Source organism: Camelus dromedarius, chromosome 1 (assembly GCF_036321535.1).
Source record: "Camelus dromedarius isolate mCamDro1 chromosome 1, mCamDro1.pat, whole genome shotgun sequence".
NCBI lineage: Eukaryota > Metazoa > Chordata > Mammalia > Artiodactyla > Camelidae > Camelus > Camelus dromedarius.
In genome coordinates, this window is record NC_087436.1 from 92,551,545 (window position 1) to 92,575,194 (window position 23,650).

Below are 23,650 nucleotides of genomic sequence, written 5' to 3' on the forward strand. Positions count from 1 at the left end.
AAGCCTGTTTGCCTTTAAGTGGACTTAACCAGCAAAATAGGTAGAACTTCCTCTTTTGAAAAAGTCAACTAGGATTGAGAAAAGAGGTGATTTTCAAATCACTCCTTGAGTTGAATCATTTACATCCTTTTCACCCTTTTTCTCAATCCAGACTTAAAATTAGGTTATTGCTTATTTCCTTACCTGTATTCTTAACTATTTAGTCACATGTATGCCTCCCACATTTTCTGCAAATAAGGGAATTTATAACACATACATAATTCTAACCTAAAGGAGGGCAAGGAGTGAACATAAATACTCCCCAGACCCTTCCCATCTGGGGCTCAGATTAAGAGAATCATGAACCCAAACGTCTAGCAAGACCACAAGTATGAGAGTCTAAGGTCATCTTCAAAATTCAGATGTCACACTCTTTGTCTACTGAACGGATATTCAGAGTGGCTTGTCTGGGCCTCCGCGGGGAGAGTTGAGGTCAAACCACAAAAAACGAAAAACGAGAATGAAGTACATCCCTCTGGAGGAACAGTTTACAGCTGTGACAGAGAAGGGCTGCCTCCGATTCCCCTCACCTCATAGGTGACATCCTTCTCCAGAAGGTTAATATTAAAATGGGATGAGCATAAGAGCACTGAATTTTCTGACTTAAGAAAACTAAGCGTTTTATTTCTATCTTGAAACACGGCTTGTTTCTGTGAAGCTCTTCAACGTGGGTAGAAGACTCATGGTTAATATTATAATGTTGTTGATCATGATGTGAAATATGACTAATTTGTGCTTTTTTGTCCCAAGGACCTATTTTGGAATTATCAACATTAAGTCAATCTCTTAGCTTCTTGGGTGGGAGTTGGGGGTGGGCAGAGAGGGAGTGACCTCCATGGTAAAATTTAAAATATAAGATTGCAACTGCAGCAACCTTATAGTGGTAATGAGAGAAAACCCTCTGATTTTTTTTAACCTTCCAAAGGCTGGGAGCGGGGAAGTAACAGTTTTACCAAGATTAAACTAAACAGTTGAAGTGTATTTTCTGAAATAAGGGACACTCCAATTAAAACGTCCCTTGTAGGGACTGGCAAATGCTAACACCGTTGCTTTACAATGTTTACAGTTCAGAAAATACTACTTTCAGCAGAAAATCATCATTCATCTCGCATTGAAAAGCTGGAAGTTGCTTCTTTAATGTTGACTAGTACACAGTGATATTGAGCATGGACTTTCTAAACATTTTATACATCATATAAAAATATATTGGTGTCTCACACCCAGAAAGATGCTATATGGTAGAAATTATTAGCAGGAAAATAGTGTTTCTCAGGAATGTAGTAAATTGTAAGTGAAATATATGCTGCCCACCCCCCGCCCCCACCCTACTCTGTCTCATGTGAGCCTGCTTCAGCCATGCGGCAAAGTTAATGGGAAACTTTTTCTAATCAAGTCAGGTGAACCTGTATTCTATTCAATAATGTCAGCCATTTACATGAACTGTATGGTCATTGAATGGAATCCTCTTAATTAAGTGATTCCTCTTAATTTCCAAGGAAAAAGAAATGAATTCAAGAAATCAACATTTATTCTGGTCGTTATATTTTAATTTTGCAGTTTCGCATTCTCAATAACCAGTGTGAAAGTCACACGATTTGTTCTGCATTGTGTGCACTGTACGTCACTTAGAATCTGTCATTTAAGATGTTCTTTCAGGAAATGAATGCTAATCAGGAAGTACTTGATTGCATATTCACAATGTTTTCTTTATAACAATGTCATCCTTATTACAAAGCTAAATGATTCTTAGTGTTTATTTTAGTGCAGTTTGCCCTTGGATAGTTCCTGGTTCTAAAACTTGCATCATCAATTAAATCTATAATCATCCACAAAATTTATTGAGAAAATTCCCACTCTATTCACATCACATGGGCCAGGCCTATAGAACTCTTTTCATAAATTACTTGATGTAACACCATGCAGCTCGGTGCCTAATAAATGCTTTTTAATGATGAACATTTCTATAATGCCTCTTAAAGAGACCATAGTTTGATTTTTCTCACATTGAAATAACTGAAAGTCACTTGTGAAGCTCTTATTTTTTGCTGTATTTTAATTAACCTTCAACAGCTATTCAAATGGAATGTAAGTTAAATTTTGAAGGAAAGGAAATAAATGTTTTCCATTTTTCGTCCTGATTTATTTTCTGTATGAGAGCAGCTGTGTTTTTGATAGGTTTATGGTTTGCATGAATTAATATTTAAAGTGGCCTAGGCCAATGCATGGCTCTTGCTGTAAATCTTGATGTTTATTTCTGCCTTATAAAATTCTTTCGTGGCCTACCTGAAATTTAATATTCAGTGGGCAAATTAATTGGTCCTCTGCACTTTTTTTTAATAAGTAAATTATTTTACAAATTTGAACTAATTTAATTGAAACTTTTGTTTAGCTTGCCTCTAAGAACTTTCCTTAATAAAGCTCACAAAACTTCTCAGCAAATAAATCTCCCTTAAGTAGGAAAAAAGCTAGATTTCATACTAGCTTACTTTGAATTAACAGCAACTTTCCATAGGTAAATCTGCTCTTGCAAAGATGTGAGCAGAATATTTAAAAATATATATTTTTATGTTTCCTGGTTCTAGACTAGCAGCCATAAATGCAGTAAATACTGTTTGTTTGTTTAACTACTTCAAGCTTCATTTTTCACATTTTCAAGTTTCTTAGGTTAAAAAAAAGGCAGCCTTGGAAGGCAGCTACTATGGAAAATTGCAGTTTGCATTAAAGATAAAATCGTATATTTTCAGCTCCATGAAAAACCATTCCTGCTGAAACTGCTGTAGAGATTGTGAAGCTGCATGAGTGGAGAGTGTTGACTCTGTGATTATAGTAGTTTCCTCAGGTTTGCTTATCTCGATGTTCAAAGCACTGTGTTTTATAAATAGTTATTAAAAGTTGAGTAATGTTCAATTCTACGCAGTGTTACGTGTCATTGGCCTTTTGTGGATGTGCATGTTTTAAACTGCAAATTTTAAACATTTTGTCCTGATTGTTATTAAAAATGAAATAAACCTTTCCATTCCATAAAGAAAAGTGTTCAAGTTTTAATTGCTAGTTTTAGAAACTAGATTGCTTTATAAAACCTTCAAATCTGGCCTAACTGTAGTCTGAGAAGGTGTATCCATTTAAGAGCAATATTAACATTTTGTTTACAACCCCAGTGATATACGAAATATCCCTGCATTTTAATCCCATTAAACACAACATAAAATGGAGGATATTAACTCTAGTTTTGCAAGAGCTGGTAGTTTTGATAATTAAGTACCAAAAAAACAATTTTAAAATAAAACGACTGTTTTGATTCTTCAGTCAGAAAAGCCTCCCAGGATGGTCCTCATTACAGATTTAAATCAGCCTGCAAGTCAACAGCTAATTCATGGCCCCTTCCTTTCGCATAGGGTGAATTTCTTAAGGTTTTTCTAAACCCACTGAATTTTTTTAAGTTCAGGAGAAAGTGGCCATACTTAGCCAATAAAATTGGAAGGAAGTAACCAGAAAATATTAAAAGTGCCACGTGAGACAAAAATACAAGAAACACTGAAAACTGAGGACAAGAGCTTAATCAAAAATAAGAATCCCTCGGTAAAAGAAACAACTGAAGCTGCAGTTTGGAAACCTGCTAGGGCAGGATTAGTTCACAAAGAAGCACTGGGGGAGCAATCTGAGGAGCCTCTAGGCTTGTGAGAGTGAAACAGCTTGTTCTTCGCTGTCAGGGGCCCGGCATCCTTTCCCACAGTCTAGCCGGGGGCAAGGACTGTGTGGGTGCCCCCGGCAAAACCACAGAAAAACAATGTACAGAAAAGCTACCTGTGAATTCCCCCAAATACTTTTCACATTCAACTCCATCCCCCTTAAAATAAGCACTGTGTTTTCCCTGACCCTGCCAGTTAAGATGCCGTCTAATACAGCCAGAAGAAAACTGCAAACTTGAAAGACATTCCCATAAATTCAATACGTCATCCGTCAAAATGTTTACACGTCAAACATTTAAAGTTTGGTTTTGGATGCTTATGGCTTCTAAAGCTTCCATTTCAGTAATACAGAGCTGCTCATTTTAATGAAGAAAGCTCTTCTTAACCTGGATTGTTTCACTAGCAGGCTAATAAAAATTATTGGAAAATGTATTTTTTTTTAATCATTCTGCCTTTATTCCAAGTACAATCTATGTAACAAGCAATTCAAATAAGAATTTTCTGTCAGAATAATTTCATTAATAGTTAATGTTTAATTGCAATTTTTAAATACTCTTGTACATACAAAAATACTTGTTTGCTCCCTTTATAGTTCAATGTGTCCGTAAATCCTTATTTTTCCCGAACATGTACTAAACAAGCTTTTTCAGTTATGCCAAGTTAAACTGATCCAGACCCAAAAAAATGTATCAAATTCCTAATTGTGATTGTATATATTTTCAGGAACCTTTCTGGTTATCTCATTTTAGAGAGAAAATTTCCTATAGACTTTAAGTCAGTCTGACAAATTCTCCACCATGAGGAACAGCTAAGAATAACATCAGTGAGAATAAACAGTTCAGAAGATACGAGGGAACTATCTATCCACTCGGACAATTAAAAATACAATCTGTTGGCTTTGGAGTGAATAATCATTTTAAAGCAAATTTATCCAATACCTCTTTCTAAAGCAAATGGTAAAATAAATCCACAGGCCATGAGCAGTGGGTGGGAGAGGGCTCTGTCACAGGCAGTAAGAAGTTGGCCTCTCTATCCAAGGAGGCCATAGAGTGACTGTCAAACTGTTACCGGGAAAAGGAAAATAAGAATTACCTCAGTTCTTAGTCACCCAAAAAAGAAGAATTTTTGATGAGAGACAGAAAGCATGATATAAGCAAGATTTGTATTAGTGAAGTAAAAAATAGCAAAAGACAGTACACTCCCGAGAACTGGGGACGGGCAACCCAAGAGAGGAAAAATGGCGCCGCTCCTTTGCTTTTCCTGTTTTTATATCCTGGTTTCGTGATTGATTGGTGGATTGATTGACAACTCAGGTTCCCTGCGCTCCGGCTCGCCCACCCCCTTTTGAGCAGGTTCACTGGGTCAGGTTATACCAGGCGCCCCACCCATGCGCAGCGGCAGCGCTTTGACTTTAACTGGCCCTCACTTAGAGAAAGTAAAAATTTCTGGCGTCCCTTTTCCTGAATGCAGACACACTGCCATATTCTGGGTTGTTCCTCTCCCCTTCCTCTCCCCCTGCCCAGTGCTCATCACTATCTAAACTACCTAACATTCCCCCCTCTAGTCATAGGACCCCCAAATCTTTGGGACGTAGAGGGCGATGACTGCTCTAGCTACTTCCTGCTGATCTGGGTGATGATGGAGCTTGTTGAGGTCCCAGACTAGCTGGCTGTCACTGGGCAGGTGGTGAGTGAAGGGTCGATATCCATCGAGTGGCTTGTATAAAAGCTGTCTTGGCTGATTGGTTGATTACCTTGTTATATAGCCATTTAAAGTTTGACTCTAGACAAGAAGAAACACATTTTATAAGAAGATTAAAAAGACAGAAATCAAATATATAGAGCTAACCCTAGCCAGGGGATGAAAGGGGCAAACAAGGGTCATACCTACTTAATCGGAAAAAACTGCCTTAAAAATAACTGATTTCTGTGCTTTCTGTTGGTTTGGTTTTAGAAGGCAGACGTTGGAGTGTTAGTCCAGTGAACTAAAGGAGGAGTCAACGAGGGACCCTAATGTCAGAGACATTTTAGATTAGTATTAAAACAGTTTGGTGGGGGCCCCAGAGGAGAAAAGATGAGAGCCAGGAGACATTTAAGAAAGAGGTTTATCTAACAGGGATCTGTAGTCCCCTAGGGTGATGGGACAGTCTCACCGGAGAGTCACTTGAAAAGCAGTCGCAGATCATTAAGAGGTTCAAAGAATATGTGGCTCCCATCAGTGAACCAGATCTCATCAGGGTTTTCCAGGCCTTGGTCGGTGAGATCTGTTCTAGCTCCTAGAGAAATGGACAGGGTCTCATGACATAGGTGAAAGGGAAGAGACTCGTCTGGTGATGGTAACAGTGTAGCAGGATTGAGTGTCCCACAAACGGAGACAGTGACATCTGCATTTTCCAATAATAATGCCTGATATTTAAGAAGCCGAGTGTCTGAGAGCCAGAAATGTCCCTTGCCTTTAAAAAGATCAGAAACTTGGTGGTTAACGTATGCTTGTATAGGGGACCCCAGAGTTAGCTTAAAAGCTTCCTCCAGGAGAGAAGACAGGGCTCCCAACACTCTTAGGCAGGAAGGCCAGCCTCGAGCAGTGGGATCTAGCCCCTTGGAGCAGTATCCCATGGGCTGTTGGGTAGGACCCAGCCATGGGGTGAGGACCCCCAAGGCTCTTCCTCCTCTCTCATGAACATACAACTGGAAGGGTCTTGTGGGATCTGGAAGCCCCAAGGCCAGGGATCTTACTAGGAGATTTTTTAATTCTTCCATTGCTTCTTGTTGGGAAGGACCCCACCAAGAGATACTGAGTCATCTTTACCCTTTAAATTGTCACATAGTGGTTGGGCTATACACCCATAGTGAGGGATCTAAAGCCTACGGTAACCTGTTAGTCCGAGAAACGTCCTGAGCTATTTTCGAGTAGTGGGATTAGGGAGTTGTAAGGTTCCCTGAATTCATTCAGGGGAAAGGCTACAGGTTCCAGGAGTCAGAACAACTCCTAGATAAGTGACATCTTGTTTGACCATTTTGGCCTTGGACCTGGAAAGTGGATTGCGTGCTGGATGGCCTGTTCTCGAGTAAGGGGGCAGATAAGTAGGTCATCTGCATATTGGAGAATAGTCCCTTTTTCAAGCTGTAAGTCCTGTAAATCTGGGCCAAAGCTTGCCCAAAGAGGTGAGGACTGTCTCTAAACCCCTGTGGCAGTAGTGCTGTCCAGGCAGCTGGCGCTGGTACCCACTGGGTGAGTCCCACTGAAAGACAAATAAACACTGGGACTGGGGACTAAGGGGCATACAGAAGAAAGCCCCTTTCGGTCTAAGGTCGTGTACCCCTGGGCTCCTGGAGGGATGTTCCCCAGTAGCACACAGGGGTTCGGAGCCATTGGGTGAAGAGGTACTGCTGCCTCATTTATGGTTCGTAAATCCCGGACCAGCCTGTAGGTCCCATCTTTTTTAATGGCCAGAAGGATAGTTGTGTTGCAGGGGAAGTTAACAGGAATTAGGACTCCACACTGTAAGAACTTAGAAATTATTGGCTGAAGGCCCTTCCTTGCCTCAGGTTTTAAATGATACTGCTTTCGATTAGGGAGCCAGGTGGGATCTCTGTGGGAGATGACAACGGGAGCAGCCGTCTTTATCGCCCTGCAACGCCTTGACCCCAGGCAGCAGGATCAGTTTTATTCTCCCAGGCCTCTGGGTGTGGAGGTCTTTCTCCTTCCCCAGAGAGCGAGGAGTTGTAAAGAGGTGAAAGTCTGGGGATTTTCTCCCAGGATAACTCGGGTTCCCAACTTGTAAAGAAGGTCTCGGCCTAAAAGGGGTCTAGGACATTCTGGCACGCATAAGAAAGAATGTGCAAACGAGCGTTCGTCCCATCAACAACAAAGGGGGGCAGTAAAGAATCTTGAGGTCAGTTTACCTGTGACTCCCATAACGGCACAGAAACTGGAGGAGACGGGTCCGGAGAAGGAAGTCAGGACAGAGTAGGTGGCCCCGGTATCCGTAAGAAAAGTTACTGTCCTATCGCCACATCTATTTGTACCCGCGGCTCCAGCCCAGTGATGGAGAGCTCTTGCGTTGGGTATGATAGAAGGGGCTTCTTCAGTCCTGGACGACCATCTGCAGGTCTTGGGCCGGTTTTCCCCTGTGAGCCACTTTGGCTCAAAGGACAGAGGGCCATCAATGACCCTGTTGGCTACACCGAGAGCAGGCAGATCTTGGAGGCTTGTCCCTGTAGGGACATTCTTTGACCCAGGGACCAGGTCGGTGGCAGATGCTGCACTTGTCATTGGACTTACTCAGGCCGCTGGGGGCCGGGGACGTTAGGATGGTGGCTGCCCTTGAGGGGCCGCAGTCATCTATGTAGGCCTGGCCTCCTTCCTTCTTTCCTTCCCTAAGCCTTGGCCTCTTGCTTCTGCTCTCGATGATAAAAAAAAAAACCGTGGCAGCAATGGTTAGCATTTCATCAAGAGTTACTCCAGGTTCCTGGATCACCTTTTGGAGTTTTCGCCTAATATGAGGGGCAGATTGAGTGAGAAATTTATCCGTTAAGATGATTTGTCCCTCATAAGAGCTGAGGTCTGAGTTAGTGTACTTAGTAAGTGCCTCCTGGAGCTGCTCTGAAAAAGCAGTGGAGTTTTCTCCAGGCTCCTGGCTAACAGCTAACACCTTAGAATAACTGTAATCTTCTTTCAGGCTGCCCAGAGTCCTGCCTTAACAGATTAAAAAGTGGTCTCTTTCCCACTTTTTGTTAAGGTCATTATAGTCCCATCCAGGGTCCCCTGGGGGAACAGCTGTTTCCCCTGTGCGGTACTTGTCGTTAGATAGATGTAGACTGTTTGCATATTTTCTGGCTTCTCTGAGAATCCTTTCCTGTGCTGTGTCAGATAGGGTTGGCCAAGGATAATATTAACATCTTTCCAGGTGAGATCGTATGCCAGAGTGAGGTGTTGAAATGCCTCTATGTATTTGTCTGGGTTATCTGAATAGCTTCCCAGATCAGTCTTAATTTGTCTCAGTTCTACAAGAGAAAATGGCTTATGTATGAATTGAGGACCAAATTCTCCACCTGTTTCTACCAGGGGGCGGGTCTTAGCTATCAAAGGTAATGGAGGCGACAGTGTATTTCCTGAGTATGAAGGAAATGACGGGTATATGGTAGGGAGAGTAGGGTAGGGTGTAGGTTTAGGAGAGTCCCCCTCCCTAGGGGGTGTCAGGGACAGTAGGTTATTAGGTGTAACCGTTGCCTGAGTGGTTAACTTACATCCTTCTAGGAGATCATTGCTGTCCCTCAGCAAGTAAAAGATATGAACATAGGGTATTCAGACCATTTGCCTTGTCTCTTGCAGAAGAGATCAAGCTGGAACAAGATGGCTGAGTTTATGCTCTGTTTATAGGCCATGCTTTCTCGCAGGGAAGTCGATATTGTGGCCAGGCAAAATTACAAAGGAATATAAGTGTTTTTCTTTTGAGGGTTTGTAGATTAAAACGGTCCCAGTTGGCCAATATGCAGCCCAAAGAGTTCCAGCCGGGACAGACTCTTTGTTTCCCATCTGAAAAACAAGGGTGGGATACGGAGGGGTTATCAGAGCCTAGAGTCCTAAGGTGAAGAGCCCATGGACTAGGCCGAGTCTCAGCCTCTGTCCCCAGCCAAATGCACCCTAGAGGGTAGCCATGGATTAGCAATGCCTAGCGTCCTAGGGTCCTGATTCGGGGATGGAAGCTGATGTCTCAGCCTCCGCTCCAGAAAGGGGGAAATGGCCACAGTCTTACCGTGTGCTGGGTGTCCCCGCAGTCCAAGGTAATAGCCAGTTTTAACCCCGTGGGTGGTGGGTGACCCAGGAGCAGGAGAGCTGCTCACCTGGAATAGCCGGAGAAAGGGGGAGCAAACACAGAGGAGTGAGTCAGGGTTAGAGGGTCCAGATGGAAGCGCCTGCCCACAGCCGGCCCCAGGAGCTTGTGCTCCGCGGGCCTTGGGGAGGGAGAGGGCAATGAAGGGGGAAAGATTAAGTTTAAGCACGTGATCCGAGTCATGGGCACCAAAATTAGTGTTACCGGGAAAAGGAAAATAAGAATCACCTCGGTTCTTAGTCAAGCAAAAAAAATTTTTTTGACAAGAGACAAAAAGCGTGATGTAAGCAAGATTTTTCTTAGTGAAGTAAAAAAATAGTAAAACACAGTACACTCCCAAGAACTGGGGACACGCCAACCCAAGAGAGGAAAAATGGCGCCGCGCCTTTGTTTTTCCTGTTTTTATTTCCTGGTTTCGTGATTGATTGGTGGATTGATTGACAACTCAGGTTCCCTGCGCTCCGGCTGGCCCACCCCCTTTTGAGCAGGTTCACTGGGTCAGGTTATGCCAGGTGCCCCGCCCATGCGCAGCTGCAGCGCTTTGACTTTAACTGGCTTCTCTTACTGGCCCTCATTTAGAGAAAGTAAAAATTTCTGGAGTCCCTTTTCCGGAATGCAGGCACACTGCCTTTTTCTGGGTTCTTCCTCTCCCCTTCCTCTCCCCCTGCCCAGTGCTCATTGCTATCTAAACTGCCTAACAAAACCACGGGGCCATTTCCCCTGCTCCCTGCGTTGCAGTCAGCAGTTACATCTGCCCTTCCCGGGTCCGCAGCCGCTCATCTTTATGCTAGGGCATTTCACCTGCTTTCTGTTATTTATCGTGGGCCCACTATGCAGCTCCCTCCCCACTAGAACGTGGGTGATTTGAGACAGTGATTCTAAAGTGATTCCTCAGGACAACCCTCAGCAATAAGGTGCCATCGGACCCTCCATCTTACAAATGAGAAAACTGAGACATGGTGACGTAAAGTAAGTGGCCTGCAGTCACTCAACTTATGGGTAACAGAGCCAGAAAACTAACCCAGACACTGTGACTCCAAAATCCATCTCAGCCACCTTCTGGCCTCACAAGTTTCTCAGGTGTAAAGGAGGAGTGTTTGTCTGTTAGGGCTTCTCCCCGCACGGTGTTGCCCTGTGTCCTCTGAACACAGCATCGACTCTATTGATGGATCCCGTGCCCTCCGTCTGTAGGGGATGTACAGTATCACACAGTCGATCACTTTGCCCCAAACTTTTTGAAAAGTAGGTTGGATGTTTCTTCCTGAGAAAATTAGGCCTTCTGGATATATGTCGTAAAGAATGTAGAGTTTCAAAGCAGACTACCTGGGTTCAAATCCTGGCTCTGTTGTTGTAGGCCTTTAGCAAAATGTTCAACCTTTCTGCTTTGATTTCTTCATCTGCAAAACAGGCGTGGTAACAACCCCGACTTCAGGGCTGTGAAGATCAAATGGTACACCACAGAACACACAGCAGTGCTTCATAAATGTTGCCCACTACTTGCTTAACTACCTTTCAAAATATGGAATTTGTGTTCTCCAAAGTAGTCGTGGTTTTAGGGTGTTGGGACTTGGAATCTTTGTGGAAGTAATAATGCATTCGTCAGACAAGCCCCCCGGGTGTTTTGGTGCTGGCGCAGGTTGTGGTGAGTATCCCCTTGGAAATGTCAAGAGATTTGATTTGAGTCTTGCTGTCTCTTCTTTCTGAAATGAAGATTAGGTCACGACCCCTTATAAAATCCTTCATCCCCCTTGCATTTGGTGTTTGTGCAGCCACTGTGGTGTTCCAGGTCTCTGCTCTGACCCTGCTTCTCTCTCCACTCTTTCTCTGAATTCTTTGTCTAGTTTCCGCAGTGTTCCTTGTTCTTTCACACTCATGGGGTTTCTCTGCATTTGTATGAATCCTTTGCCTAATCTGCTCTCCCCCTCATTTCCAGCACCCCTCTCTCCCTCCCCGCCCCTTCCCCTCTCAAGGCTCAGGTCCAATCTCCCCTGTGCCAGGATGAGTTAGGCGCCCTTTGTATGCACTGCCAGGGCCTTCTGCACCTCCTCATTCCTGCAGCTCCCATCGTGAACTCTAAGTGTTGATGTGGGGCTTCACCTTCCCCTACGTGACTGTGAGCTCCTGGAAAGGAGAAAAGATAACAGGCTTCTTTATAAAGTACCTGGAACATCTTATCAGAGGCGTTTGCTGTCATGCCCGAGCCCATGCAGACGTGGCTCCTTGAATCGGAACTACATCTTACTCATCTTGATACACCCAGCTGTCCATAGGTGGCGTCCAGCAAATGCTTGTCAGAGGGGATGATTACTGGAAATCTGCCACAGGATGGCCAACTTACCCTAGGATTGTAAGTAATCATAGTATTATCGCCACAGATCCCAGAGAGAAGTTCAAAGATGAGTGCTGTATGTCAACAAGTATGTGGGCATATGATTCAATTCAGTGTCACTGGTTGCCATGGTACAATGAGGTGCACAATGTCTATTTAACTTGTTTCCTTAACTAGAAAACAGTTATACAAAATCGTACAATTTATAAAACCAGTTAACCTGATTGACTGGAGCATCCTGCTAAGAAAGGGAAGGTTGCAGATGTGAGGTTTCTGAATTCCTTAGTGTTATTCTGCCTAATGGATATAAACTATTCCCCAAAGGGTGGGAAGTAGAAGTAGAGTCACTTGAGAAACCTGACAAACTAGGTTTTCAGTGGGGACAGTTCTGCCCTCTAGTGGTCATTGTGGAATTGGTGGGGGCATCTGTGGCATCAGAATGTTTGGGAGTGGGGGCAGGTGTGCTATGGACCTTCTTTGGATGGGACTTGGTTACAACAGAGATCCTACAGTGCATGGGTCAGTCCACCCACCAAAGACCTGACGTCCATGGGCAGGACTTTGGAATGTCCTGCCATTTCTTTCTGTGGAGAAACCTAATCCCGAATTTACCAATAGAGCGTTTTCCACACTGCCTTAATATATGCTGAATTTTCCAGATATATAACTACTGTGCAAATCAAAAGAAGATCCAACTTTGCTTGGTTTGAAGAGAAATCACATAACAGCAGCTCTGGTGTGTGAGATGCCAGTCTAGCAAACGCGTGGGCCTGGATTGGCAGCCATCACATCTTGGTGATTCTTGGGTCGTGAGGTTCTCATTTGCGTCCTGCCGAAGCTGTTACATTGTGAAATAAATTCCTCTCCTTTTCTTTCTCCTTTCCATTTACCATTAGGATATTGTATTGAATATTTTTAATTATATGTGTAGTGAGTGATTTTATCCATGAATTTCATTTTAGGACAGTTAAAGGGATTGACAAAATCTTTGTTCTAGGGAGAGCTCACTGGGTCCAGTAGCGGTGACAATCACTGCCTTAGAGAAAGGGACAGTGCCTCTCGCCTTACTCTCCCGTGGATCTTGTGAACAGAGGCAACAAAACCTCAAAGCAGGTGTTCCCTTGCTGTTTGAATCTGGCTGTACATCCAGCTCCAGTATCGACTAGCTGTGGGACCTTGGGCAAGTTAACTTCATTCCACTATGCCTCGGTTTCCAAATTTATAAACAGGAATTATAACACCTCCCCATGGCGGTTGTTTGCGGATGAAATGAGTTACTGCGTGTAAATATTTAGACTAGAGTTTGGGTAGTAAGAGCCCAGTAAAGATTAACTTTTAAAAGATCAAAGGAGGGGATGGTATAGCTCAGTGATGGAGTGCTGCCCTTAGTATTAGCATGCATAAGGTCCTGGGTTCAATCCCCAGTCCCTCTGTTGATAAAGAAATAAACAAACAAGCAAACCTAATTATCTCCCCCCCAAAATTTTTAAAAAACACACTTCAAAGGAGCAGTACATAACAAGCATGAATAAAGTCAGCCTAATGACATAGGAGTGAATTGCAGAGCTTCTCACAAGTGTTTATCCTTTTGTGTTCAGCCCTTCCTCCCTCCCTCTTTCCTTCCCTTCTCTTTCCCTCCTTCCCTCCCTCCCTTCCTTCATTTCTTAATTATTTGGCTAATTGGGGATACCTGGAAGTCAGGCCAATGTTAGTTACAAGAGAAAGCAGGAGACTCGAAGCCAGAGCTCCTCTGCCATCCGACTGGGCAAAAGCACAGTATCTCTGAACTCATTTCCTTAACTAGAAAACAGAGTCAAGGCCAAATGACTTCTCTGAGGTCAGAACTCCACCTCTGTGTACCTGTATTTGACACGAGCTACTGAGGACGACATAGGAGAGTATGAATTCATATAAATGCTCCTGGGTTTCCTGACAACACCCTCAGGGGCCAGGAGGTTAACAGAGCTGAGGAAGAGAAGCCAGGTTGACTGGGGGGGGGGGGGGGGGAGGATGTTGAGAACCAGCAAACAAGTGTCCTGCCTGAAAAGGACTTCCTGCCCCCTGGCAGAACAGGACCCATGGTGCCACACCCTCCCAGTGGCAGGAGAAATCCGATTCTTATGAGAAATGTCCCAAATTTAAATCTGTGCAAATAACACATCTGAGGGCTGCAGCCCACAGGCTGATAGCTCTATAAAAATTCACTTCCTCAGCTGATTTCATGAGCCCCAGTGTAGAAAATAACTTTTTAATGTGATTCAAAATCAGTGTGGGATCTTTTTTTTAATTTCAAAATATGAAATGTTAAGTAAAGACATTTCCTTTTATTGAGTAGCAAAGGGTATCATTAAGGAGATAAAATGAAGCACTTTGATCTAAAATTTCAAAGAGATTTCACGAAAACATAAAGTATTTTATTTATTCTAACCCAGCAGGAAATATGTGCCCAAATATTTAGTCATCAGACATGGCATTCAGTGGCATTCAAGCTACATAATATTAGATGATTATAGCCAAAGCTGGACTTTGAACTCCACAGTTATTATTAACATAAAAAATTACAGTGTGACTACTAAATAATTAGTACCGTCAATGTGGTAAATACATTAAATTACAATTCTTTACATTTGTACATAACTCATTTTACAAGTAAATGTTTTAAGACCTGACTGTCCAACTTTCATTTAAACACTAAATGTTGCTGAACAAAAAAGTCTGCAATAAATATTCCCTTGGGTGGGTGGGAGAAATGCTTTTACATAAGATCTCTGTTATAATGAATATCTGGGTAAATATTTTGTGTTAAACTCCTCATGTGGTTATTTAAATCTTGTATTCTGAAAAGGCTTTTATATCTTAAACAAAATTTAGTTATTAATTTAAAAAGTAATTGTTCTCATGATGCTAATATTATTCATGGTTATGTTGCTTTCCAAATCATAAATTGCTTGTTCACTGTCCCCACAGTTTACTTAGTAGTTAATTTTTTTAGTGAACCTTCAATCATTACAATCAGGCATTTTTCTTTGCTTATTTATGTATGTATTTGTATTATCGCTCACTAAACAACTTATAATGAAAAAACACGTAGACCTTTTCTAAGCAGTATAGCTGAGTTGTCCAATAAAACATCTTCAGCCAATTTGTAACTTTAAAGTCGACTGCTGCATATTCTGAATAAAAGTTGCATAAATTGAAATGTAATAATCATCTTGTTTTCAAAGCCAGAAAGCAATTATCTAACACAGTCATTCTGTGACTGAACACAGGAATCTTAAGACAAGAAGTGCTATGTTTTCCTTGTTCTTTCCTCCAGGATGTTGCTGGGTTCAAGGGAAATTTCCTCAGAAATCCTGGTGGCAATGGCAGCAGTGCCCCACTGGTCTGTCATTGTACCAGGTGGCAGATCTGTAGCGGTGGCCTGTCAACTGGAACTGAAGTCTGGACAGCTCTTCCCAGTCAGCGGGGGCTCCTGCTGGAGCGGGTAAGCGAAGTACTGGGGCGACACCAGGAAACCCGATGGCTGGGTCAGGTGGATGGGGTGGCCTGTGGTGTAAGGCGGGGGCGGTGAGGGCACCAGGCAGCCTGGCTCCGCCCTGGCAAAGGAGAACCTTCGGATGGAGCCTCCTGTGGAGCTGGAGCTGGTGGCCGTGCTGGACTGCCTGGAAGGTGCCCTGAGGCTCGTGGAGGTCAAGATCATGGGCAGGGTCTCTGTCTGATAGCTGCGGAGCGAGAAGCGGATTGGCTGCTGTGAGGGCTCCTTGGGTCTCAAGCAGGTGCAGCAATAAATAGCCACCAAAGAGCCCAGGATGATGAAGGCAATGAAGATGGAGCCGACAATCAGGAAGGGGACGTAGACCGGCTCTAAAAGGCAAAAACAGACATGCACAGATGCTTGGACAAGAGTCTCCCAAAGTCCGGAGTGCTTAAGGGAGGAAGGTGGAAGGTTGGTATTAACACGCTTGTCAGCCCAGCTTCTCAGAGCTTGTTACTGGTAACCTCTGAAGTGCAAACTGTGATGATGGAATATTCTTTTTTTTTTTTTAACTTTCTTTTAAATTGTAATGATTTATGATGTTTCAGATGTACAGCAAAGTGATTCAGTTATACATATATATCTATTCTGTTTCAGCTTCTTTTCCATTATAGGTTATTACAAGATATTGAATATAGTTCCCCTGTGCTGTACAGCAGGTCTTGTTTATCTGTTTTATATATAGTATTGTGTTTCTTCGAATCCCAAACTCCAAATTTATCCCTCCCCCTCATTCCCCTTTGTTTGTAAGTTTGTTTTCTATGTCTGTGAGTCCATTTCTATTTTGTAAATAAGTTCACTTGTGTCTTTTTTTAGACTCCACATATAAGTGATATTGATGGAATATTCTTGCTCCTAGCAGGGAGGGAGCAAACTGATACTGTAGACTCTGTTAGCAATTAGCCATCATGTTGCACATCTGCAAGTCAGAAGGAACAGAATCTACCCTCCTGTTCCTGCACTGGCGGGAGGGAAAGGATGAGTTTGGGGGTTACTGTAACACTGGCTTTCAATGCGGGTTTTAGTAGTTTTATCACGAGGTGGGCCACTTAGGGCTCTGACGCTGGAAATCCATCTCCTCTCCAAGAATCTCCAATCTAAGCAACAAGAACCAGGCCTGCTAAATGAGACCCCCAGGAATTTACAAGACTACAGAAAGAACAGTATTAAGAACTCTGTAGTGGGTCCCAATTAACTGTGTCTCCTACTGCATCACAAAGTGCCTCTCATCTCTGGATGCCTCTTTTTAGAAACGATTTGGGACGCCACTCCAGCTGCCTCACCTCAGCCTCTGGTTCCCACCAACTCTGAAAGGTCAGGCTGAACCTCAGACCACGACGCAGCTATTGGTGTTGGCGGCCCAGACTTTCTGTGAGAGCATCCCTCAGAGCAAACCTCAGTTTCCTTCTCTCTCTTCAGAGCAGACATAAAATCTCCCACTCCAAAGCCCCACCTGGGCAACCCTTCAGGTGTGTCTCCTGTCAAATAGAGCCACCACTGGATGCAACCTCCAGCTTAGAGGTAGAAGGGAGAAACCTGCACTTACTAAGGCCCTACCAAGTGCCTGGCTCTTCCATATTTATTGTGGGGTCCATGGAGACCAGGGGAGGTGGGATAGCATGATGGTATTAGCTGGATGATAACTCTCCATTTTCCAGATGTGGAAACATATTGGAGGGTTGTTAACTTTCCCAAAGACACACAGGCAGTGAGTGACAGGTAACTACCCACGCCAAGATCTGTGGGCTCCTATGGGTAAGCTCTTCAGCAGACCACCCATTCGGCCACGTTTAGTAGTCCCTGTGGAAGGCAAGTCCAAAGTGCCTACTTAGCCAGCACCTTACTAAGCCTTCATGCATTCATTTAATCCACAGCTTAACCCCTCTGACAGCAATATGCCCATGTTAGAGTCAAGAAGAGGCCCGGAGCAATTAAGTAACTGGCCCAGGGCTACAAGCTGGCCAGCAAGAGCGGCACAGTCCCTGAGACTGGGCAGATCCCAGCCTGGGTGACCCCCGAGACTGCCCCCTCTTCCACTGGGCTGGGCAGCAGAGCAGAGCAAGGAGGCCTGGAAGGAGTCCTCGCAGTCGGCTGGGTACTTAACACTCACTCCGCAGAGGGCACCGGGTTCCCCAGGGGTGAGTGGAGTCAAGCCACAAGGCAGAGTCTGTATTTTCCTGACAGGCCAGGCGGCCCTCCTTCCCACTGAGCATCTTTTCTCCAGATACCCTACCCTAATCCTCTAGATTGGTACTTTCCCTCCAAAGTTGAATTCCTTGGAGGTCTAAGGAAGGGCAGGCTCCCCTTTCCTCTGGGTTGTCAGTCTCAGGGGGTCCGGGGCTCCAGGACCATTAATTATCTCTTCAGCCTCTTTATTTCCCGGGGACCGTCTCGGCCGGCTTTAGACCTCCTCTCCGGAGTTCTGGGGTGTCGCGACTCTTAGCTCCGCCCGCTCCTCCGGTTTCCCGGCCGTAAAACTGTCGCCTCGAGCTCTAAAGGGTTTCCCTGATGTTCCGATTCAGGTGGAAAGCATTTTTTCTTTTTTTAAGGTGTAAAGTTTCTCTGCTGGGGTCATGATTTATTCCGCTCTGAAGTGAGCGGAAATTTGACCCGTGTTTTCCGACGTGAGAATAGGGGGCGGGGAAGCCCCTGCGACTCTGGCTTCTAAATCTCCACCTTGAGGACCTGGGCATTTCTGAAAAGCGTGACAATAGGGGGTGGGCCGGAGAGGGTAATTCGATGCAGAGAAAAATGAAAGGAAGTCGGGAGAATGGGGCAGTGGTTTAGAAACGCTACCAAAAGGCCACCAGAAAAAGAAGAAAAGTGGCAGAAATTTTTTACCCCCGCGGGGCTACAGATGACCGCGCCCCCAAAAGTTGCGCTCCCTGTGCCATCGGCACTTCTCAAAACCTCCCGAGCTCCCAGGGCGCTCAATGGGACGCCCTCACTGCTCCTGAACACCCAAGCCTGTAGCTGCCCCTACAGCCCTTCTCTGCAGGGTTCCGAACGCCCCTGGCTCCGGCTGTCTTCCCCGGGGTCACCCGGTGCACGCCCCGCGGTCCTCGCTGACCCTTGCAAACTTTCCCTTGGGCAGACCCGCGGAGACTGTGTGTGGCGGGAATCAGGACTGCAAAGGAATAGGGCCCCTGACCTGAAACGCGACCACCCACTCTTCCCTTGATCCTCCCACCCCCAGCCTCCCCTTTGCGCAGAACCGGGAAGGCCCGCACGCCTGTCCGTGCGCACATGGGCCCGCACACACCACAGCCCCGGCGACCCGGCAGGGTCCGCCCCGCGAAGGCCCGCACTCACGCGCCGTGATGCCCGGGTGCTCCAGCTCGCCGCGGTCGTTGGTGCAGCCGCCCTGCTCCAGTCTGGCGTCGGCTGCGGCGCAGCAGTAGCGCAGCGCGCAGGAGCCGCAGCAGATGGTGGCGTCCAGCGTGTCGAAGTCCTCCGGGCACTGGAAGCCCTCGTGATAGTTTCCCTGCACGTCCACCCAGCCGTGGCAGTACTCTCCGGATTGCTGCGCGCCCGCCGGGCCCCCGCGCAGCCAGCCCAGGAGGAGGCAGAGCGCAAGCAGCGCCCCCATCGCCGCGGGCGCGCTGGGCGGCCCAGAGTGGGACGCGGCTGGCGATCGAAGGGCTGAGCCGAGGCTCCGGGCGCCCCGCGGTTCCGCCTCCCCCGGGGCGCGGCCTGGGCGGCTGCTCTGGCGACCAAGGCCACTCCCGCGAGGGTCAGCGGTGGCCAGGGAGGCGGCAGGGGCTGCGCGGCGGGCTCCACCGGCCGTGGGTCGGCATGGTGCGCGGGGGCGAGTCGGCGAGGGCCAGCGGGAGGCGCTGGCAGAGGCTGCGGCCGGGGCTGCTGCTGCCGCCCTTTGCCTGGCTCATAACGCTCCTGACAAGAGGGGCGCGCCCAGACCTCGGCCACCTCCCGCCCCACTCCTCACGGGAGCCATCGCGACGGAAGCTGGCAACTCCTGGGCCGCGCAGCTCGCTGGTGGAGCCCGAAGGCAGGAGAAAGTGAGATGCCCACGTGCGGGTCCCCGGGACAGGCGGCCCCTCAGCCCCCGCCCCTATCTGTCACGGGAGCAGGAGTCAGCCTGGCCGCGGCCAAGTACAAACGGCCTCCCGGTTGCTGACAGCTCTGCTTCCACGGCGTCCTTTAAAAAGAAAGAGGGAGGGGGAGACAGCGAGGGTTAATAGAGAGTCCGCCTCCCGGGTCGCGCGCCGGAGCTAATCACAGTGAGCGCCGCAGGGCTGCGCGGCGGGGCTGCGTGTCCTGTGCGCCTTCTGGTTCGCGCGCCCTCCTCCGCCCTTCCCGGGCCACCCCGCACACCTCAGCTTTCGCACAGCCCAGCAAACTCCGCAGAGAGACGGCGAGGGCCGGCGGGTCTCTCCGTCTATCCACGCCCGTTGGCGCTCGGGTGGAGACCCGGGTTTTGCTTCTTAGGGATGTAATAAAAAACGAGCGCGGTGAATGAGGTTTGTCGAATCATCTGTCGCCTGTTTCACCGATCCGGCTAGACTCGTTCTTGGGACCCCTTTCCTAAGGGTTCAGGACGGAAAACATGATATTTAAGGCCCGCCAACCTTTACACCGAGTTTGCCACCTAAGTTTCCACTTCTTCTAGAAGGAACAGCACATTCTTACAAATGCACACACACCCGCACTCTTTCCCCGGTCACCGCAACCTGCGCGCCGCAGGGTGAAGAATCGCGTGTCACCTCTGCCTGCCGAGGGCAGCTCGCAAAACCTCAAAGAGCACGCCTCCTCCGTTTGCGCCCGCAAAGGAAATAAAAGAACAAAATTAATGATAACAGAGCAGATCTGAACTTGGGTTAGGGCAAAGAGACACATTTATTTAAATGATGTGTCCCCTGTGTGCTATTTTCAGGGGCATTGCTCCTTTAGCGGCGTAAGTGCCTTACGAAACTGGCGCTCTGTGAAACCTGGGCTAAACTCTAGGTTTCTTTTTACAGCATCCTGAACTTCCTCTCACCGTTTATTGGTATGTGCGAATATGTTCCGCGTATCTCAACCCATTTGTCAGATACACTGAATGCCCGTGTCACTGATTTAGATGTTGGCAAGTCGAGTGAAACAGAAGACAAAGTTTGCTGCGCACCAGCCGGAAAAAATGTGCGGTCAAAAGCATTCACCACGCCACGCCCGCGGCTCCCTGAGGGTCCGAGTCGGTTCACAGAAGTTTTTTTTTTTAAAAAAACTCTGAATGAAACGGTTTCTGTTTTAAAATGTAACTTAAAGTATATTCCAAGTAAAGAATCACTTCTGACTTCTGGGTTTAAATACTGGGATGAGTATTTAGTTATGATAATGCAAAAATATGCCCCCAAATGTTGTTATATGTTAAGTAGGACTGTGCAAGTATTTAACTTCATTGCTTTCTTAAATATTTCTTTGGACAATAATATGATATTAAGTAAAATCAAATGAAGTTTAGGCTTTTATCCACAAACAAACGAGACAGTTTTTCTTGACTTAAAGGACTTACATTACGCACATGGGAAATTATTTTTGCAGAAATTCTTAGGTACTGTGTTTTTACGAAAGAAAGAAAGAAAAGAAAGAAAGAAAGAAAGAAAAGAAAGAAAAGAAAGAAAGAAAGAAAGAAAGAAAGAAAGGAAGAAAGAAAGAAAGAAAGGAAGAAAGAAAGAAAGAAAGGAAGAAAGAAAGAAAGAAAGGAAGAAAGAAAGAAAGAAAGAAAGAAAGAAAGAAAGAAAGAAAGAAAGAAAGAAAGGAAGGAAGGAAAGGAAAGAAAGGAAAGAAAGAAAGAAAGAAAAGTCCAGACTTAAAGAGTTTTTTTTTAAGGGGTGTTGTTTGGATTATATAAATCCTGAGCAATTAAGGGGGAAAGTCACGTAGAACCACAGCAACAGTGAGATATAATGATCATAGTAAGATGATAAAACTCCAAAGACATGTTTGCTGCTAATAACTTTCCCAGAACCACACCTCTTAATATTTTTTTGTTAAATTTAGAGGAAATCCATGACATCACAACTGCATAAAGTTCTGCAGGAGCAACAGCAACCTCTGCCAGTCCCCCAAGGGTCAAGTTTCTCTCATTATCCAGCTGTTCTTTGATAGCATTAATATTTTAGGGAGTGATTTGTTGGCACTTACCTCCCATTAATTACATTCTCCATGCCACAGTGGGGTTCTTTTCCTTGGGACACTAGCTATAATTAATTCCCTCATTCAAAGCCCCTGTCCATTTGACTTACTTAGAAGGCATTTTACTGAAATTTAGTTGAATATTTACTAATGGAAAATAACCGAACCTCCAGACTACTTGGTACTCCTTAGCTCTGATGTGTGTGGACATTAAAGCAATGGTACACCATGCTTTCCTATCTAGATCCTGATCCAAAGCGCCTTTAAACCATTACAACAATCAGCTCAGGGGGGTTTCTGTAGGGAGAAAATGTGTTTGGTTTCTTGTCATAGAAGGTCTCTATAAATTTTGCACTGACAATTTTTTACTGCTAAAGTTATGCTCCCAGAATGCTCTTTGCAAACAGAAAGAGAATATATTCTTTTTAAATTTATAAACATCCAAAGTTGCTGTTATTCTATTACTACTTTAATAGTAAAGGAAGATTTAAAAGTTCTCATAGACCCCCCTCAAAGACTCTAGAGAGAGGACGTGGAGACGGAAAATAAAATCTGCACCACCTGGGGTATTATGTAGAGGTTTTAGAAATTCTATATTTTTCCTTATCTCTAACACAAATTCCATATTTTGGTGAAGAACACAATCATAAGAGATCATTTCCTCAGCTTACGTTCCCTTGTGGCCCTCCCTGCCTTTGGGAAATGCTATAGGAAATGAGTTAAATGATATGATGTCTGGGATTTGCTTTAATAAACGCCAGAGAAAGATGGGGGAGGGGAGAAAGGGAGAGAAAGACGGAGGAGGAGATAGAATAGAGGAGAGGAGAGAGAGGTAGGAGGGACGATGGAAGGAAGGACTAAAGGAAGGAAGGGAGGGGAGAAATAAAAGGTAGAAGAGAAATAGAGACGTGAAGATGGAACAGAGAAGCTGAAACCCAATTGAGAATATGTTGATCATTGTAACTGGGTGAAGGACACTTTCAAAATCAAAATGCAATTCTTTCTATTTTTAATGTATGAATTAAAATTACATATTTAAATTTTTTTATTTTTAATAGAAAGGAATCGTTAGCAGCATGAAACTGACCCCAGACCATATTTTGCAACCTAGTCTCGTTCACATCTCTTTGTTTTATGTTCTTTGGAGCAGAGTGAAAGATTTGAGAAAGGCAAATGCAGAGAAGTAAAGGAAAACAAGGCAAAATGAATACATCAGAAAGGGCTGGGACCTAAAATGTACTAAGGAAAGAAGAAGAAAAGGCCAAAGGAATGCAGAAGTGAAAAAATAAATCAATAGAAAAGGACAATTCACTTTGGCTATGGGAATCCCCTCCAGCTCATGTGCTCTGGATCCAGAAATTAAATAGAAAACCAAAAGTTTCTCAACCCTCCCTCAGGTTTCTTCCTGGAAAGATATATTATCACTCACTAACCTTCCTTGAATTACTTTCTGCTCATGACTTGGTGGACTTCTTCTCTTCCTTGGATCACTCACTACAAATCTCTTAATCCCGGACCCTGTTAATCTGAGTTACTGGAAAGGCATATTTTCTCAAATTTGCTTTGGTGCATAGTTGCCCGTAGAGAATAGCCAGGTGCCCAGAAGTGTACTCCCAGACCCCGGCAGCCCTGCCCCGAGCTGTGCCCCTCCCCTTGTCCTGTTCTTTAGCCTTGGACTCTTGGTTTGTAAAGAGGCGATTAGACATAGGGCCCTTAGAGCAGTGTTTCTCAAACCATAACGTGCATACGAATCACCTGGGGTGTTAAGATGCACACTTAGTTTCCCAGGGTCTGTGGAGGGGCCTGGGATTCTGCATTAACCACAAGCTCCCAGGTGATGTAGAAACTGCTGGTCTGAGGACCATCTTTGCATCCCTCTGGGCCTCCGCGGCCTTTGCCCACACTCACAGGGGAATGAATGAATAGAGCCAATGGGCTGTGCCCACCCAAAGCCCATTTCCTCCCTTTCTTTACAAGTCTCTGGGCCTTGGGACCCCAGCAATCCCTGCTCAGATAGACCCAAGCTGGTTTCTAGGAGTTGAAAAAACTTCTTCCAGGTCATAAGTGGTTCTGGGGAGACATGGTTA

At 45.3% G+C, this 23,650-nt stretch overlaps 1 protein-coding gene across 1 annotated transcript; it reads right to left on the reverse strand.

Annotated features, from left to right (window-relative positions):
* Positions 1 to 14,197: 14,197 nt before the first annotated feature.
* Positions 14,198 to 19,069, reverse strand: SHISA3 (shisa family member 3). The gene is made up of 2 exons (XM_031435289.2): positions 18,741 to 19,069; positions 14,198 to 15,757 (listed from the first exon to the last, which is right to left on the reverse strand). Exons 1-2 carry the CDS (start codon positions 19,015 to 19,017, stop codon positions 15,318 to 15,320), a joined length of 717 nt encoding a protein of 238 aa, XP_031291149.1. The 5' UTR covers positions 19,018 to 19,069; the 3' UTR covers positions 14,198 to 15,317.
* Between the last annotated feature and the right edge of the window lie 4,581 nt (positions 19,070 to 23,650).